General features: G+C 38.4%; 1 protein-coding gene, 1 long non-coding RNA gene, 1 other non-coding gene and 1 pseudogene across 3 annotated transcripts in view; 3 read left to right on the top strand and 1 right to left on the bottom strand.

The window, feature by feature from the left end:
* The window catches only part of SCP2 (sterol carrier protein 2), a 127,389-nt gene that overhangs the window by 78,601 nt on the left and 29,372 nt on the right, over positions 1-19,416 (bottom strand). The window contains exons 7-9 of the mRNA XM_040470272.1: positions 7,860-7,923; positions 1,996-2,082; positions 472-622 (exon numbers count right to left, since the gene is read on the bottom strand). Coding sequence (XP_040326206.1) covers positions 472-622; positions 1,996-2,082; positions 7,860-7,923 — 302 coding nt within the window. The remainder of the gene's footprint in view (positions 1-471; positions 623-1,995; positions 2,083-7,859; positions 7,924-19,416) is intronic.
* LOC121027142 (uncharacterized) lies at positions 9,159-9,721 on the top strand. Its single transcript, XR_005788576.1, has 2 exons — positions 9,159-9,295; positions 9,535-9,721. It is a non-coding gene; the product is annotated as an uncharacterized LOC121027142 (long non-coding RNA).
* On the top strand, positions 12,061-13,399 carry LOC121027140 (heterogeneous nuclear ribonucleoprotein A1-like; annotated as a pseudogene).
* LOC121027898 (small nucleolar RNA SNORA63) lies at positions 14,563-14,688 on the top strand. The gene has a single exon (XR_005788980.1). It is a non-coding gene; the product is annotated as a small nucleolar RNA SNORA63 (small nucleolar RNA).

Here is a 19,416-nt window from a genome sequence, read left to right as displayed (position 1 = left end):
TTGTGTATACGTGCACGGGTACATTTTTAAATATGTATGTGTATATCTTCAAATATTCAACTAACTCTAGGTCTGAATTGTCATTTTTTAACTTCTTCCACATTTACTCAATCTTTAATCAAGATTTTTAAAGTGCTAAGGTCAAGAAAGTTCCCTGAAAATATCCTTAACTCTGTAAGAAAGGAGTTCTTGGCATATCCAGTCAACTCAAAAAAAAAAAAAACAAAAAAAACCACCAAAATAGTACGTCTAGTTAATTAAAAGTGCATTTATGGCTCTACCACAAGAAGCATATGTTCTCATCAGTTATTTTCCCTTAACAGATTCTTAAGGATGGATTATAATATTAAATATTCTGGACTGATTTTTTTCAAGTAAATAACTTCCAGAGCTAATGACAACATGAGGTCACCTTGAAATTTTAAAACAGAAAGCCCTCAATTGATAAATAAAATAGAATCTCAGACATACCATTTTAATAATGCTGTTTTCTTCAAATGAGCTTGGCAAATCAGTTACCATCTCTTGTGCCACAATTTCCACAGCTTTGGATTCTAGGCCATATTTCTGTACAAATGTTTCACTAGCCAAAACTGCCGCTGCAGCACCATCTGAAGTGGGACTAAGAGGAGGTAAAAATAATCATTTACATCCAGTGCACCTCTATCTTAGGGTTTCAGACCAAGAGTTCTTTCTATGTGGAAAAGCTGATTATGCTTGCTGGTCATTGCACTGTCTTCTTTGTGAAATCTACAGTTAAAAATTATACATGCTTCCCACCTGAGAACTGAATCTCTATCAAGAACTTAAACACTATCAGCCACTGCTTGGTCTGTAAGGGTCTCTCCCAAAACATTCTTAATGCAAAGAATCTGAATTTACCTTTGCAGATGCATAAGGCATCTTCTGGTGACTTCTGAGGAGTCAACACAGTTTTTCCTATTCTAGTACAATAAAAATCTACTATGGGCCTAACTAGCTCTAACATTGTTATCTCCAAATAATCAGTCTTGGAATCCTTTTGAAACTTGGAAAGGACAGAATAGGAAATACCAGAAAGTCCAAACCAGAAGGTGGGGTTTAGTTAAGAGATCTCCTCAAAATAGATTTTTTCCTTATAGCAAAGCTGTGAAGGAAAATGGCAAACACAAGAAGACTTCTCTGAGTTCAGCTGGACTTTATAAATGGGCAGACCTTCATATTGCAACAGATAAAAGCTGACCCCATTTATTCAATTGCATCCTACCAGGGTCTTCCAGGTGATAAGCAGGAGCTATACAGTACCAATTCAACCTTCTGGGAAACAGATATTGTCAAGCAATTTTCAAGATGCAACTATTATTATTATTAGAGCTATTTTTTTCTTGTTTTCATTTTTCCTATTTTATGTTTACTCTTAGCTACTATAACTGAGTAACATTTCATAAGATAGAAGCATACAGTAGAGAAAACAAAATGCTCAAGGGAGAAACTCTGGACTCTACTGGCCTCCTAAGCCACATTTAAATGAATAAAATACAATTTTTAAAAAGTAGGTAGAACTCAAGAATGAAGGAAATGAAGTACATAATTTTCCAAGAGAAAAGACAGTCTGTCTCCAGATAGGAATAGGAAGTAAAGGGGCCCCTGGGTGGCTCAGTCAGTTAAGCATCTGACTCTTGATTTCAGCTCAAGTCATGATCTCATGATCGTGGGACTGAGCCCCACTTCAAGTCCCACTTCAGGCTCTATGCTGAGCTCAGGCTCAGTGCTGAACATGGAACCTGCTTAAGATTCTCTCCTTCTCTCTCCCTCTGCTCCTACACGTGCACACTCTCGCTCGCTCTCTCTCTCTCTCTCTCTCGCTCTCAAAAAAAAAAAAAAAAAGGAATAGGAAGTAAGGGCGCGCAAGAGTGAGGACTTCATTAGTAGGAGCTCTATACAAGCAGATACAGTTACAGATATACGCAGATGGAGCAGTTACTTCTATTAAATATTAAAATGTGGTTTTCTTACCAACATTGTAAGATAGTCAAATAATCAAAAACTTCTCGAGATTTCATCACTTCGTCTAAACTGTATTCCTTCTGGAACTGGGAATTCCTAAATACAAAATAAGTAGTTATAGAATACGAAGTAGCAGTTATAATTTTTGTTGAAAATGTTCTGATCCAGAAGTCAGAGAATAATATGTAAGTATTATTTTTACAAACAAAAGATAGGCTTTTATGAAGAGTTTCAACCTTTTTTTTCAATAAATATTAACTTTTTATTATGGTTATTATGAGTAATATAATAAGTGCTATGCTAAAACTGGTAATACTATAGGCATCTTCATTCAATATATTTTTTTTCATTTAATATATTTTGACTGTTCTATTAATATAAGATTCTCTTTTATTTTTTAATTTTTATTTATTTTTAACTTAAATCCAAGTTAGTTAACATATAGCGCAATAATACATTCAGGAATATAATTTAATGATTCATCATTTACATGTAACACCCAGTGCTCATCCCAACAAGTGTCCTCCTTAATGCCCCTCACCCCTTTAGCCCTTCCCCCGACCCAACCCCCTGCCAGCAACCCTCAGTTTGTTCTCTGCATTTAAGAGTCTCTTATGGCTTGTCTTCCTTCTCTGTTTTTATAACATTTTTGCTTCCCTTCCCTTATGTTCATCTGTTTTGTATCTTAAATTCCACACATGAGTGAAATCATAGGATATTTGTCTTTCTCTGACTTATTTCACTTAGCATAATACACTCTAGTTCCATCCACATTGTTACAAATGGCAAGATTTCATTCTTTTTGATCGCCAAATCCATTGTATATATATACCACATCTTCTTTATCCATTCATCCATTGATGGACATTTGGGCTCTTTCCATACTTTGGCTATTGTTGACAGTGCTGCTATACACATTGGGGTGCATGTGCCCCTTTGGACCAGCACTCGTCTTTCCTTCGGATAAATACTTAGTAGTGCAATTGCTGGGTCATAGGGTAGTTCTATTTTTAATTTTTTGAGGAACCTTCATACTGAGTTCCAGACTGGCCGCACCAGTTTGCTTTCCCACCAGCAGTGCAAAAGAGATCCTCTTTCTCTGCATCCTCATCAACATCTGTTGTTGCCTGAGTTGTTAATTTTTGTCATTCTGACAGGTGTGAGGTGGTATCTCATTGTGGTTTTGATTTGTATTTCCCTGATGATGAGTGATGTTGAGCATGTTTGCATGTGTCTCTTAGCCATCTGGATGTCTTCTTTGGAAAAGTGTCTATTCATGTCTTTTGCCCATTCCTTTTCTGGATTATTTGTTTTTTGGGTGTGGAGTTTGAGAAGTTCTTTATAGATTTTGGATACTAACCCTTTATCTGACATGTCATTTGCAAATATCTTTTCCCATTCTGTTGGTTGCCTTTGAGTTTTGTTGATTGTTTCCTTCGCTGTGCAGAAGCTTTTTATCCTGATGAGGTCCCAATAGTTCATTTTTGCTTTTGTTTCTCTTGCCTCTGGAGACATGTCAAGTAAGAAGTTGCTGTGGCTGAGGTCAAAGAGGTTGTTGCCTATTTTCCCCTCTAGGATTTTGATGACTTCCTGTCTTACGTTTAGGTCTTTCATCCATTTTGTGTTTATTTTTGTGTATGGTATAAGAAAGTGGTCCAGGTTCATTCTGCATGTCGCTGTCCACTTTTCCCAACACCATTTGCTGAAGATACTGTCTTTTTTCCATTGGGTATTCTTTCCTGCTTTGTCAAAGATAGTTGGCCATAAGTTTGTGGGTCCATTTCTGAGTTCTCTATTCTGTTCCATTGATCTATGTGTCTGTTCTTGTGCCAGTACCATACTGTGTTGATGACTACAGCTTTGTAATACAGCTTGAAGTTTCAACCTTTAATAAGTAAGTTGTTTGAACTGAATTTTTTAAAAATCTGAACTCCAAAATACAATATGTTGTAAAATAAAAATGTGTTTAATCTTCATCCTGGCTTCCTAGCATGGAGCTTCTAAAACCTGTGCAATTTCCTGAGTGACAGGAGTCTTTGTTATGCTAATATGGTGACTTATAGTGGGCCCCCTGTTAACTGTATGGGGGGCGGGGGCTGGTCACCAGAAACACCAACTGTGTGAATATAGGGGTTAGGACTTTTGAGCCAGTTTGACCCCTAAGGAGAAGGGAGGGGCAGGAGATTGAATTCAATCTTGTGTCAATGATTTAATCAAGTACGTCTGCATAAAGCCCCAGTAAACACTCTGGACACTGAAGCTTGCTGAAGCTTCCTGGTTGGTGAGTACCTTCATATACCAGGAGGGTAATGTGCCCTGACTCCATGGGGAGAAGGTACAGAAGCTCTGCTTTAGGAACCCTCTCAGACTTTGCCTTATGTGCCTCTTTATTTGGCTGTTCCTGAGCTGTATACTTTATAATAATACTGTAATCCTAAGTATAGCACTTTCCTGAATTCTGTGAGGAACTCTAGTGAATTACCAAACCTGAGAGGTCATGGAAACCCCTGTATTTATAGTCAGTTGGTCAGAAGTACTTGACCAGTACTTGACCAGTTGGTCAGAGACCCTACTTGTGGCTGGCATCTTAAGTGAGGGCAGTCTTGCGGAGGACTAAGTTCTTAATTCCTGGGGTCTGCATCAACTCGGGTGGTTAGTGCCAGAATTGAATTGCAGTATACCCAGTTGGTGCCAGATCAGTTGGGGGTTAAAATGTAATACCACCACTACCACCACCACCACCACCACCACCACCACTACCTAAAGAATTATTAAATACTAGTTCCTTAAGAGCAAAACAAAATTACTTGCAATTCAGCCTTTTGTGGGGATGATATTATACAATTACTTTTAATGAAGGCTAATGGAGTTCTTAAATAAATGTAGAAAACCTATAATAAATTATCTGCATACTTCAAAACACATTTCCTTTCTGTGAAGAAGAAACTTAACCACTGCAAAGAAGAAACTTATTTTTATCCCCTTTGGCTCCTCTAACAATAAAATGAGATGATTTCAGAAACTGCTCTGGCAAAAATAACAGAAGCAGTAGACACCACAAAGGAGAGTCTATAAGCAAACTTCAACTGGTATGGAAATGAACAGCAATTCAAATGTTTAGAAATAAAGCCCATGTAACTTAGATCTGCATACTAGTATCTGTACCTTTTCTTCTAAAGTTAACTTTGATCATCACCAACTTCCATAAAACACTTAATTTGTGCCAGATCCTGTGGTAGGCATGTGGGACATGGGCATAGTCCTTACCCTCAAGGAACTCAGTATGAATCTCTGGCAAATAAATACAATATGATAAATACCACGACAGAAATGTTATACAGAGTGCCACGAGAGCACACAGGATGAGCATCAGACCCAGATACCAGAGGGAGCTTTCCCTCTGGGGTTAGCAAATAAGAGGAAGGAGGAGACAGAGAATTACTGGCAAAAGAATCAGGATACACAAAGCCTCTTGAGTTAAAGTAGCTCACTGAAGCTAGGGCATGAAGTTTGGGAGGAAATGTAGTTACAAGGTGACAAAGATGGAGCAAGAGAAATAAACAAAGATCAGACCATGAAAGGCCAGTATATGGTATTTACATTTTACACTAAAAACATTGAGGAACTACTAAAGGATATTAAGCTGGAGTGTAACAATCAGACTTGTATTTAAACAAGAAGGCTATGGTACACAAAAGGGATGGTGAAGGGCATTATCTTTTTTTTTTTTAATTTTTTTTTTCAACGTTTTTTATTTATTTTTGGGACAGAGAGAGACAGAGCATGAACGGGGGAGGGGCAGAGAGAGAGGGAGACACAGAATCGGTAACAGGCTCCAGGCTCCGAGCCATCAGCCCAGAGCCTGACGTGGGGCTCGAACTCACGGACCGCGAGATCGTGACCTGGCTGAAGTCGGACGCTTAACCGACTGCGCCACCCAGGCGCCCCGGTGAAGGGCATTATCAAAAGCAACTAAAGTAAGAGATGAGAGCAATAATTAAGGCAAGAAATGCTAAGGGCCTAGAGTAGGGAATTGGAAGTTAAAGACAGAAAGAAGGGATGAGTTCAAGAGACAGTAAGGACGCAGCATTCTGTTCATCCTCAACTCATCTGCAATTCATATGGGACACTGAGGAAGAAAGCAGAGTTAAGAATGACTTCTAGTTTTCTATTATTAGGTATATATTGATGTCATTCATGAAGAATACTAAAGTAAAAATAGGGTTGAGAAAAAATGATCAATTCTGTATGGCCATGTTGACTCTGAGGCACTTATGAAGCATCTAAGTAGAGACAACTAGGAGTAAGTTATAGACACAGGTCTGAGGGCTCAAGTGGCATGAACTATCCCTAATTCGACACTACTTATCACAGATTCTCACTGCCTTTAAGTATTCTTCTAATTTGTGAGGAAACACTTGAGAAGAGTTTTATAATTCAACCTTCTTAGAAATATGTAACCGGGTATCTATAACAACTAGTGAGCAAACACATGATTCTCTTTCTTTCCTAGCCAAGGAAAACCTAGTGCAAGAAGTTGGCATCTGAAATTTCTGAGCAAAACCTAGAAGGCTCTTCTTGGCTGTTTCAAAGAGTTTTACATGATGAAACTGACATCCAGAAATAACATTTGCCTATTCAACATAATTGAGAATTTACAATATGAAATGGAAGGCCACTGGGGACAAGGAACTTATCTATCTTGTTCACTGCTGTATCACTAGCAGCTAAAGGTGTGTTGCACACAGTACGCCGCTGAATACATATTTGTTGAGTGAATGAATTCCCTTTAGAAGAATGCTATAATGAGTGGATAATTGATGCCTGGTTAGGCAGGGTGTTAAGTAAGAGAAAGACTTTGATTCTCTAGAGAAAGTTAAGAGCTACTCCTTGAAGCCTCAAAGCCAAGAAACTGCAGTGTTGTCAATTCCTCAATGTATTGGTATAGTTCCTTACTACTTAGGAAATAAAAAGGATATTTGCATGGTTCTCCAAGTTCTAAGGACAAAGAATTTGCTCTAGATCATCTTCATGGGCTAAGACTACTTATTCAAACTCTACTATACAGGTGCTTGCTTCGGCAGCACATATACCAACTCTACTATTCAGTAACAGCAAAGTTTTATTGAACATATACTATGTTCCAATACCCTGCTAGATGCTGACGATACAAGATAAGACAGAATCTCTGCTCAAGGACCATCATGATCAAAGAAAGACTTATAAATAACTAAGTGGGATAGGGTGATGTGTTATAATAGAGGTATACAGACAGTGCAATGAAACTCATGAGAAAAAAAAAAAATTAGGCCCAGGAAGCTTTAAGAAGGTATTTAGAGAAGGAATGACATTTGGGTTGGGGCTTGATGGGTAGATAGATATTCACCAAACAAAAGAAAGACAAAAGGATATTCCAGGGAGAGTTAACAGCCTAAGTAAAAACACAGAAGTGAGTACTGTATACTACACTTGGGAAAAAACAAGTGATCTGGTGAAGCTAGAGACTGTAAATAACCAGAAAGTAGTAGGAAATAAGACTGGCAAGGTAGAGTGGGCCAAATTATAACAAGCTTATTATCTCATATGAAGGAGTTTCTATTATATCATATAAGCAATGAAAATTCACTAAAACTTTATCAGCAATCATCCACATTCTTTCTTAAGCTTAAATAAATGACATTCTAAATATAAACAAACCCAAAGCTAAAACTGTAGTTAAAAGTCTACCTGGGTACAGGCCTTTTATAAGAAAAATAATAAAACATTCTAGTTAATATCTTTGAGGTCTTCCCCTTACTTTTTAAGTATAAAGTTGTATATTACACAGCAGGATAACTCAGATTTTTACAATTTCATATTTCTGAAATACTTACGGGTTATTAACTGAATGTTTATGATTTTTCCATCCAATTTTTGCAAAATGTTCAACCTTTGTTCCTGTAGAGAAAACAAGTAAGTGCTTTCATATTGCTTATTAAATGTTGCAATGGTACACAGTGTCCTGCCAACTATTTCTGCATTTTCCCTTGCACAGATTGTCAATATTGATCATGTCAACAACTGATCCCTCACATAAATATTTAATTAAACTTGTGTATATTTCATGAGTTGAATCTACTAATAAGCACATGAATATGAATATGAATATGAAAAGCACTGAATATGAAAATAGTTCAAACTGGTTAATTCTAGCTAGTATAAGTAAGAGTTCAGTTTCAAAAACCAGAATATATAGCCTGGGATTCACAGTGGATATAAGGCAGGAAAGCACTGCCAGCAATTTTTTAAGGAGTTTGCCAAAGTATCCCAATGCCCCTGGGCTAAGTGAATTTTACAACCCACACCCTCCAGGACCTGGTCCTTCTCCTTCCTTATGAAAAAGCAGAAGAGTCTTTAGAAAAGTTATAACCTAGGGGTACCTGGGTGGCTCAGTTGGTTAAGCATATGACTCTTGGTTTTGATCTCATAGTTTGTGAGCTTGAGCCCCACATCAGGCTCTGTGCTGACAGTTCGGAGCCTGCTTGGGATTCTCTGTCTCCCTCTCTCTGTTCCTTCCCCGCTCATGCTGTCTCTCACTCAAAAATAAATAAATAAATATTTTTTAAAGTTTAAAAAAAAAGAAAAGAAAAGTTATAGCCTAACAAGAAATATGTATGTTTTTAAATTCTTTAACAGAAAGTTTAAAGATTAGTGTCAGAAAAACAAAAGCATGTATTAAGGAAGTTAAATACGCAAAAAGTTTTTACTACTTAAAAAAGACAAAGCAGCATAAGATAGGTTTTGAACCCTGCTTGAGAGCCAGAAAGAACAAGGAAGGAAAAGGAACACTGATAGCAGCTGATAATGTTATGTTAATAGATGATGGCACAGGAAAATGAAGAGCCCCCATTTCTGTTTCATCTCTATCATCTCTGTCAGGAGGATGATCTTCAGAGCAGAAATGACATTCATATAATTGAGCAAATCTTGTCTCAATTCTAATAAAAAAGGAAGAAGGCAGAATCCACACTAGTGATCTCATACAAAGAAGAGTGATAATCAGGTGGCAGCCAATATGGGTTCAGTAGGAACAAGCCATAGAAGATTAATACCTGTTTTCATTGGTTTGACTGGTAGATCAAATGAAACATAGTATCTGATTATCAGCAAGACAATTAAATTTTTTAGGACATCTTTTGGGACAAGGTAAGGAAATACTATACTGTGGGTTTTGGTTTTTGTTTGGGGGGGAGCACAATGATGTTACTTTAAAAAATGAGGATTCTGTCAAATACGTTTAGATAATACTGGGTTAAACAAAGTGAAACAGGTTTCTTTTTTTTTTTTTAATTTTTTTTTCAATGTTTATTTATTTTTGGGACAGAGAGAGACAGAGCATGAACGGGCGAGGGGCAGAGAGAGAGGGAGACACAGAATCGGAAACAGGCTCCAGGCTCTGAGCCATCAGCCCAGAGCCTGACGCGGGGCTCGAACTCACGGACCGCGAGATCGTGACCTGGCTGAAGTTGGACGCTTAACCGACTGCGCCACCCAGGCGCCCCGAAACAGGTTTCTTTATGGCAAGACATTCAGAGCCTTTACTATTATTATATGTGTATCATGACTGTCCAAAAGGGGGTTAAAGAATCTGAAGCATCTCCCAACTTATCTGACCCATGAAATAGAGAATCTTATCAGGTTACTGTCCCACAGAACACATATTGGGAAGCCACCAACATTGACTGATATAGGTTAACCTGCAGAAAAGTCTCTAGTACTAACCTCTAACCTCTGCCATGCTCTGGCTAATATGTCTACCAAAAATTGGATTAGAAAATTAAAGGCATGTTCACCAAACCTGAATGTGGGAAGGACTGCTATAATATTGAATCCAAATAGATTCAACAAAGCTTATTAATGGGATGGATCAGAATATATTCAAATTAAATGACCAATTCTATTCCTGGATCCCCAAAACAATCTGGGAAAAGGAGCAGCAACTATGAGAAATGCTCTGAGGTTCTGTTTGACTACAAGTTCAATATGATTTAATAGTGTGACGCAACTACAATAAATGCTTACATGTGATCCCAGTATCCACAATTAGACTTGTGATGATGAATTATGAAACAAGTCAAATGAGAACAGTTACACAGTTAAGTGAGAAACAGTTAAAAGGAAGTTAAGCACAAGGTCTGGCAGGTTTCAGATATTTGAAGAGCTACAGAAAGAGGCTCACCTCCTGTGAGCCTCAGAAGACAGAAACAAGACCATGGATGGAAACTATAGGGAGAGAGATTTGAGTTCAACATGGAAAAGACCGCTGTAACAACTGGAATCACCCAAAAAATGGAAGGAGTGACCATTGGTGGGACTAGAGTGATGAAAATGTTCGGTGGGACTGGAGTGATGAAAATGTTCTGAAACTAGAAAGTGGTAATAGTTGCAAAACTCTGAATATATTAAAAATCACTGAATTGTATACTTTAAAAGGGTGAATTTTATGGTATGTGAATTATATCTCAATAAAGCTGTCATTAAAAAAAGAAAATGAATTAAATTCCCAACTCAAAAACTAGAAAAACAACAACCAAAGTAAACCAAAAGAAAGCACAAAGAAGATAAAAGCAGAAAATAATTGCGGAAAAAATAAAAAGAGTAGACATAATCAATCAAGATCCTGTTATTTTGAAAAATTTAACAAAATAAGGGCACCTGGGTGGCTCAGTAAGTTGAACATCTGACTCTTGATTTCAGCACAGGTCATGATTCCATGGTTGCAGGATGGAGCCCCATATTGGGCGCCATGAGCATAGAGCCTGCTAAGAATCTCTCTCTCTCTCCCTATGCCCCTCTCCCCTGCTCATATGCAGGCTCTCTCAATCTCTCTCTCTCTCTCTCTCTCTCTCTCTCAAATTAAAAAAAAAATTAACAAAATAGACAACTACCTAATTTAATTTTAAAAAGGAGAAAGCAACGGGGCGCCTGGATGGCTCAGTTAGTTAAGCATCTGACTTCAGCTCAGGTCATGATCTCGCGGTTTGTGAGTTCGAGCCCCACATCGGACTCCGTGCTGGTAGCTCAGACCCCGGAGCCTGCTTCAGATTCTGTGTCTCTCTCTTTCTCTCTGCCCCTCCCCTGCTCACACTCTGTCTCTCAAAAATAAATAAACATTTAAAAAAAAAAGGACAAAGCATGAATATACAAACATAAAAAATAACAAGAGGGAAATATCATTGAAATAGAAAAAATTGTAAAATTGCAAAAGACTACTTTTCAGACTTCAATACAAAGATTTTGAAATCTAAATGAAATGAATAATTTCCTAGAGATACATAAACTACCCAAAATAACCTCAGTGAAGATAGAATATTTAAACATAAGGAAACCAAGCAACTACCAAAAAGGAAAAAAAAAACAAAAAACAACAACAACAAAAAAAAACAGGCCAAGATGAGTTCACAGGGAATTCTATCAAACCTACAAAGATTAGGTAATCTCCATGCTCCATAAAGTGTATCAAAGCATTAAAAGTAAGGAGAGGCTTCCTATTTCTTTTTATAAAGCAAGTATGAAATTAACATAAAATCACTTACAAATGTTGATTTGAAAGTACTATATAAAATAAAATAGTGACAGAATCTAACCCCACATTAAAAAAAAGTCAATACCTCACAACCAACTGGCATTCATTCGAGATATGCAAAGTTGGTTCAATACCAGGAATCCAGTAATAAAATATTCTAATAATAGACCGAAGTGCAATTAACAGAGGCTAGAAAAAGTCTTTAACAAAATTCAATACCCATTCCTGAAAGAAGAAAAAAAAAAAGAAAACTGATGGATGCTTTCTGAACACAACAAAATTATATATTATATATTATACTATATATATATATAATTATAAAAAATTTTATATTACATATCTTTTATATATATAAAAGATCCTGAGGCCATCAGCCAGCATCTTACTTAATGGGATAATAACATCTGCCGTATTGGATTGTTGTGAGAATTGAATAAGATAAGTATGGAAAGTCATTCATTCCTTCATTCATTCATTTACTCATTCAACAAGTATTTATTGAGTCCTTTCTGCCCACAGACGCTGCTGAGTAAGCATCATTAAAGTCTCCCCTCCCACTGCCATCATGTCTAAGTCAGAGTCTCCCAAAGAGCCTGAACAGCTGCGGAAGCTTTTCATCGGAGGTCTGAGCTTTGAAATAACCAATGAGAGTCTGAGGAGCCATTTTGAGCAATGTGGAACACTTACAGACTGTGTGGTAATGAGAGATCCAAACACCAAGTGCTCCAGAGGCTTTGGGTTTGTCACCTATGCCACTGTGGAAAAGGTGGATGCAGCCATGAATGCAAGGCCACACAAAGTGAATGGAAGAGTTGTAGAACCAAAGAGGGCTGTGTCGAGAGACAATTCTCAAAGACCTGGTGCCCACTTAACTGTGAAAAAGATTTTTGTCGATGGCATTAAAGAAAATACTGAAGAACATCATCTAAGAGATTGAATAGTATGGGAAAATTGGAGGGATTGAAATAATGACTGACCGAGGCAGTGGCAAAAAGAGAGGCTTTTCTTTTGTAACATTTGACTATCATGACTCTGTAGACAAGACTGTCATTCAGGGGCGCTTGGGTGGCTCAGTCAGTTAGGCGTTCGACTTCGGCTCAGGTCATGATCTCGCGGTCCGTGAGTTCCAGCCCCACGTCAGGCTCTGTGCTGACAGCTCAGAGCCTGGAGCCTGTTTCAGATTCTGTGTCTCCTTCTCTCTGTGACCCTCCCCCGTTCATGCTCTGTCTCTCTCTGTCTAAAAAATAAATAAACGTTAAAAATTAAAAAAAAAAAAAAGAGAGACTGTCATTCAAAAATACCATACTGTGAAAGGGCACAACTGTAAAGTAAGGAAAGCTTTATCTAAGCAAGAGATGGCTAGTGCTTCCTCCAGCCAAAGAGGTCGAAGTGGTTCTGGAAACTTCAGTGGTGGTCATAGAGGTGGTTTTGATGGGAATGACAAATTTGGCTGTGGAGGAAACTTCAGTGGGTGAGGTGGCTTCGGTGGCAGTCAAGGTGGTGGTAGATATGGTGTCAGTGGATATGGCTATAATAGATTTGATAACGATGGAAGCAACTCTGGAGGCGGTGGAAGCTATAATGATTTTGGCAATTACAACAAGCAATCTTCAAATTTTGGACCCATGAAAGGAGGAAATTTTGGAGCCAGAAGCTCTGGCCCATATGGTGGTGGAGGCCACTTTGCCAAACCACAAAACCAAGGTGGCTATGGCGGTTCCAGCAGCAGCAGTCGCTATGGCAGTGGCAGAAGGTTTTAATTACTGCAAGGAAACAAAGCTTAGCAGGAAAGGAAAGCCAGAGAAGTGACAGGGAACCTACAGGTTACAACAGATTTGTGAACTCAGCCACGCATAGTGGTGGCAGGACTTAGGTGCTACAAAGAAGACATGTTTTAGACAACACTCATGTGTATGGTCAAAAAACTCGAGGACTGTATTTGTGACCTGTACAACAGGTTATTTTAGTTTCTGTTCTGTGGAAAGTGTAAAGCATTCCAACAAAGGGTTTTTTTAATCATGACACTGAATAAACATGTCCTTTAAAAGAAAAAACACACAAATATTTATTATTTACATATGGTAGGGACTGTAGAAGAGAAAGGGGAAGAAAACAACAACGTTCTTCTATCTAGATTACATGCCAAGCACTGTGCTAGGCTGGATATATTGAAAGTAAACAAAACAGACATGGATCCTGCTTTCATGGAGTTTACAAAATAATGAGGAAGACAAAAATTAAACAAGTAAAACTACACACACACAAACACACACACACGTTTATATATATATGAATATAAATAGTGCTAAATGCTATGAAGGAAAGCAATTGGGGGCTATCTATGAATGAGAATAATAGGAGGGACCTGCTTCAATTTGAATGGCCACGGACAGTCTTTCTTTGGAGAATAATTAATTATAGAATACCTGCTTTGTGCCAGACACTGTTCTAGGTAACAAGAAATGAACAGGGAATAAAACAAAAGTGAGTGGCCTTATGGAACTTAGATGCTAGTTGGAGGAGACAAGCAGTAAGAAAAAATATATATGCCAGGTTTTATAAGTGTTATATAAAATAATTCAAGAGGAGACACAGAGGATAGGGAGTTCCAGGAAAGAGGGTGATCAAAGAAGCAGATGACAACTTTTAAGCAAAGACCTGATGGAAATAAAGGAGCTAGCACCAATGATATCTTAGGGTAAAGCATTCCAGAAGTGGAAACAGCAAGGCCCTGCCTCAAGCAGGAATGTGTTCACTGTTTTCAAAAACAGAAAGGATAATGTGGCTGGAGTAGAGTGGTGAAAGAAAAAAATGGTAACAGATAAGGTCAGAACACTAATGAGGGTGGGGGAGCAGATCGTGCAGAAGTTTGTAGGCCACAATAAGACGTCTAAGCTTCAATCTGAGTATAATGAGAACATATGGAGAGTTTGAGCAGAGGAGTGAACTCATCTGGCTTATATTTTAAACACATTGCACTGAAGCAGGGTTTAGACTGTTAAGTGCTGATATAGCTGATATAGGATATAGCTGTTAAGTGCCGTGTTGTCACTCCCCCTGCTCAAAATAAAGTTGTTTCTTAACTATACCTGTTTGTTATACTCCTGTGACAGCAAGGGACACTTGGTCTCATACACATCAATAAAATTAAATACTGATTTGAATGGCAATTCTTGAATTAAAAAACAACAAACAAACCACAAAAACAACAACAACAACACAACAACACTGCTCTGGCTATAAAGTAAAGAACTGACTGCAGAGATACACAAGAAGAGGCAAAAAACCAAAAACAAAACAGGACTCCTATAATCCAGATGAGAAATTAGGGTGACCTGCACTACAGTAGAAGTGGTAGAAAGGGTGAGAGATGTTTACTGAGAAATGAGTGAAAAGGTTTGCCAATATACTCATACTGTCAAGTTCAAGCAGAATCAAGAACAGCCCCATGGTTTTTGGCCAAATGTCCTAGAAAGATAGAGTTACCATGTATTGAAAGGGGAAATCTTCAGGAGGAACAGAGGAGAAGGGGGGAGTTCAGAGAAAGAATTAGGACTTCAGTTTTAGACCTATTAAAGTTGAAATGCCTATTATAGACATCCAAGTGGAGATACCTTTGTAAAGTGTTGGAGATATGAGACAGGATTTTTTTAAGACCTAATGGATGAGGACAGCCAATCTTGAAAGAATGGAGTAAATAGCACTGTAGCCAAAGGGAATATGAGACTCTGAGGCAGAAAACAGTTTGGTTTACTGAAGACAATGAAAGAAGGCCAGGACAATGGGAATGAAAACAACAAGAAATTATTTTTTAAAATACAGAGTCTCATTGTTTTACAATAACAAATAATGAATACATATTTTAGTACCTAAATGCTACAGACTGTGTCCCTGACAAAAATCATATGTTGAAGCCCTAAACCCCAATGTGATAATATTTGGAAACAGGACTACTGGGAGGTAATTAGGGTAGTGAGGTCATGAGAGTGAGATCCCCATGACAGATTAGTGCCCTTACAATACTCTTAAGGGGCGCCTGGGTGGCTCAGTTGGTTGAGCGTCCAACTTCGGCTCAGGTCACGATCTCATGGTTTGTGAGTTTGAGCCCCGCGTCAGGCTCTGTGCTGACAGCTCAGAGCCTGAAGCCTGCTTCGGATTCTGTCTCTTTCTCTCTCTGCCCATCCCCACTTGTGCTCTGTCTCTCTGTCTCTCAGAAATAAATAAATGTAAAAAAGAAAAAGAAAAAAGAAAAACAATACTCAAGAAGGAGAAGAGAAAGATGTTTCCTTCTCTCTCTGTCTCATTCTCTCTCTCTCTTTCTCATTCTCATTCTCATTCTCTCTCTTTGCACCTGCACAAAAGAGGTCAGGTGAGTACACATGGAAGGGCAGCCACCTACAAACCAAGAGAAGAGGCCTCAGAATAAAATCTATCTTGTACCTTGATCTCGGACTTCCCAGCCTCCAGAACTGTGAGAAATTAATTTTTGTTGTTTGAGCCACCCAATCTACGGTATTTTGTTACGGCACCCAAGCAGACTAATATACTGGAACTGAGGTTACACTAAACAAAAATGTAAAATACATGAATGGCTTTGGAACAAGGAAGTGGGTTTTAAGGAAACTGCTAGTGAAAGCCTAAATAAAGTGCCTTAAAGAAACTATTAGTAGAAGCTTCCAGATCCTGTGAGGATGCTGTTGGTGAGGGTTTACAAAATGATAAAAACCTTACTGAGGAACAGAGGAAAGGAGATCCTTGCTGCAATGCTTGCTGACACTATAGTAACACTATTATCTGCAGTTATGTGAAAATCAGATAATAACCAAAATATTGAAGGTGCCACATGATTTCTTCTTGCTATTTATAGTAAAAATCTATACTGCTATACTGAAGAAAGGGCTGTTAAACAAAAAGAATTCAGGACCTGATGACATTGAAAGTTCAAGCCTCTCAAAGTGGGAAAAGATGCTAAAATTAAGTAACAGTCTTTGAGCAAAGATCAAATCCAGAGCACTGCTTGTAAAAAATGGTACAAGGATGAAGCCCAAGGTATGACAAATCTTTTGCTATGATCTCAGAAATATCAAAAGTGACGCCTCAGAATATAGTTCAAACAGACAAAAAGCCCTCTAAAGAAAAAAAAGGTTGTGCCTCACAAATCCTATCAAAGAATCAAGAAGCTTAAGAATGTTGTCCCTCAGCTGTTTCAGAAGGGACCCAAGGTAGAAGAAAACTTATCTTTATCTTTTTTTTTAATGTTTATTTATTTTGAGAGAGAGAGTGTGTGTGTGTGCAGACAGGGGAGGGGGAGAGGGAGGGGGAGAGGGAGAAGGAGAGAGAGAATCTCAAGCAGGATCACAGAGTCTGAAGGACTTGATTCCACAACTCTAGGATCAAGACCTGAGCCAAAATCAAGAGTCAGACATTCAACCAACTGAATTTGAAGTTTATTTATTTATTTTTGAGAGTGGGGGTAGAGAATGAGCAGGGGAGGGACAGAGAGAGGAAAGAGAGAGAATCCCAAGCAGGCTACACACTCAACACAGAGCCCAACTTGGGGCCTGATTTCACAACTGTGAGATTAGGACATGAGCCAGAATCAAGTTGCTTAAGCAACTGAGCCACCCATGCACCACCTGTATATTTATGTTTTGTGTGCTTCTCTGTATTGAGTTATAATACCCATCAATGACAAATTTTTTGATTTTTAAAAAATGCTGGGTTCAACCCGCTAAGCTGATCCCATCATTTCCTAGCAGGTCACAACCCACAGTTTGAAAAACTCTGGTCTAGGGTTAAGAGCTGTGGTAATAAAAGGAACTGGAAGGAGTCTGGAGTCTTTGTTTTAGAGTCTGCAGGTAGAAATGATAGGACATAATGGGACTGGAGGGACTGGAATAAGAAGAATAAGAAGGGAGAAGTGTCAAAGATGACTCATGTTTCTGCCTTGAACATCTGAATAAATGGAAGTGCCACTTACTGAGATGAGGAAAACTAGAGAAGGAACAAGTTTAAAATTATGGGAGAAGAGAAGAGTTTGCATTTGAACATGTTAAATTGAGATGCCTATTAAATATACAAGCAGATATCCAAGATGCCACCTGGTTATGTAAGTATAGAAGCCATCACTGACTGCCCTAAGTTTGCCTTCCTCACCCCACCCTTGCTTTTTTTCTTCACAAGACTAATAACTACCTGAAATTATCTTCATTTTTTTCATGTGCTAATATCTCTCCCGCACTAGAAATGTAAGCAAAGACTTCATATTTCATCTGCTTATTTATAGCTTATGAATGAATACACTAAAATACTTAATTCTTTTTCCCTCTTAAACGTCCTTTGAGGTCTTACTTTGCAGTTTCCTACAACAAAAGAAGTGGAATGTATTTCCCTATCCCTTGATTCCAAGTTTGCAATGTAACTTGCTTTGGTCAACAGCTGAAGTCTCACAAGGCTTTACATGCTGCAGATTACTCTCTTGTCCTCCTGCTGTCACCATGAAAAGGACATGCCAGGGCTGGCTCTCTGGTCCCAGGAGGAAGAAAGATATATGACCCAGTCAAACAAGAGTAGAACAGAGCCTCCAGTCATCCTATAGTCATATGATTAACCCAAACAAGAAAAGCTGAGTTCAGCTTAGATGAGCTGATTCCTAGTCAATCTCCTAACTTGTAAAAAATAATTATTGTTTAAAATCACTGAGTTTTGGCATGGTTTATTACAAAGCAATAGCAAACTGATATACCGATGTATCCAATGCCTAGAGCAGTGCCTAGAATATAATGACAGCCCAAATAATATTTTAAATGAATTATTTAATTGAAAAAGAAATAGATAAGGAATAGCCAAAGAGGTAAGGAAAACCAGGAGAATGGGGTGTCACAAAAGCCTAGAGAAGAGTATGTTTCAAGAAGGAAATAGTCAGGGGCGCCTGGGTGGCACAGTCGGTTGGGTGTCCGACTTCAGCCAGGTCACGATCTCGCGGTCCGTGAGTTCGAGCCCCGCGTCGGGCTCTGGGCTGATGGCTCAGAGCCTGGAGCCTGTTTCCGATTCTGTGTCTCACTCTCTCTCTGCCCCCCGCCCGTTCATGCTCTGTCTCTCTCTGTCCCAAAAATAAAAAAACATTTAAAAAAAAAAAAAAAAAGAAGGAAATAGTCAAAAGGGATTAATGGTGTTAAGGTCTATTAAATTAGGATTAAAAAATATTTACTAGATACAGCAACATGGTGCTCAATAGTAGCCTTGCGAAAGGAGGGAAGCCAGAATGGAACAGACTGAGTTTTAAAATGCAGGAAATAGCATTAAGAAAGAAAATTCTCAGGGTGCTTGGGTGGCTCACTAGGTTGAGCGTCTGCCTTCGGCTCAGGTCATGATCTTGGAGTTTCTGAGTTCGAGCCCCATGTTGGGCTCTGTGCTGACAGCTCAGAGCCTGGAGCCTGCTTTGGATTCTGTGTCTCTCTTTCTCTCTACCCCTCCCCTGCTCATGGTCTCTGTCTGTGTGTCAGAAATGAGTCAACATTAAAAAAATTTTTTTTAATAAAAATAAATAAATAAATAAACAAACAAACAAACAAAATTCTCATGGCCCAAAACTGGCAATGTTCTTCCCACCATTCTTCCTTGAAAATTTTTTTCCTTTCTAATTATTTGATTTTGGCTATCAAATAACCTGGGATATTTTTCCTGCAAAGAATAAGAAAGCTGAACTTCATGTAGGATTACTTACTTTCTTATCTCATAGTACATAGCAAGGCACTGGTTCAGGGTCATACCATTAAAAAAAAAAAAAATCCTAGGGGCGCCTGGGTGGCTCAGTCAGTTAAGTGTCCGACTTCAGCTCAGGTCACGATCTCGCAGTCTGTGAG

This window comes from Herpailurus yagouaroundi, unplaced genomic scaffold (assembly GCF_014898765.1).
Source record: "Herpailurus yagouaroundi ecotype Mexico unplaced genomic scaffold, PumYag 77, whole genome shotgun sequence".
Classification (NCBI taxonomy): domain Eukaryota; kingdom Metazoa; phylum Chordata; class Mammalia; order Carnivora; family Felidae; genus Herpailurus; species Herpailurus yagouaroundi.
Note: the sequence above shows the minus strand (reverse complement) of the source record. Positions and strands in the feature narration are given on the sequence as shown.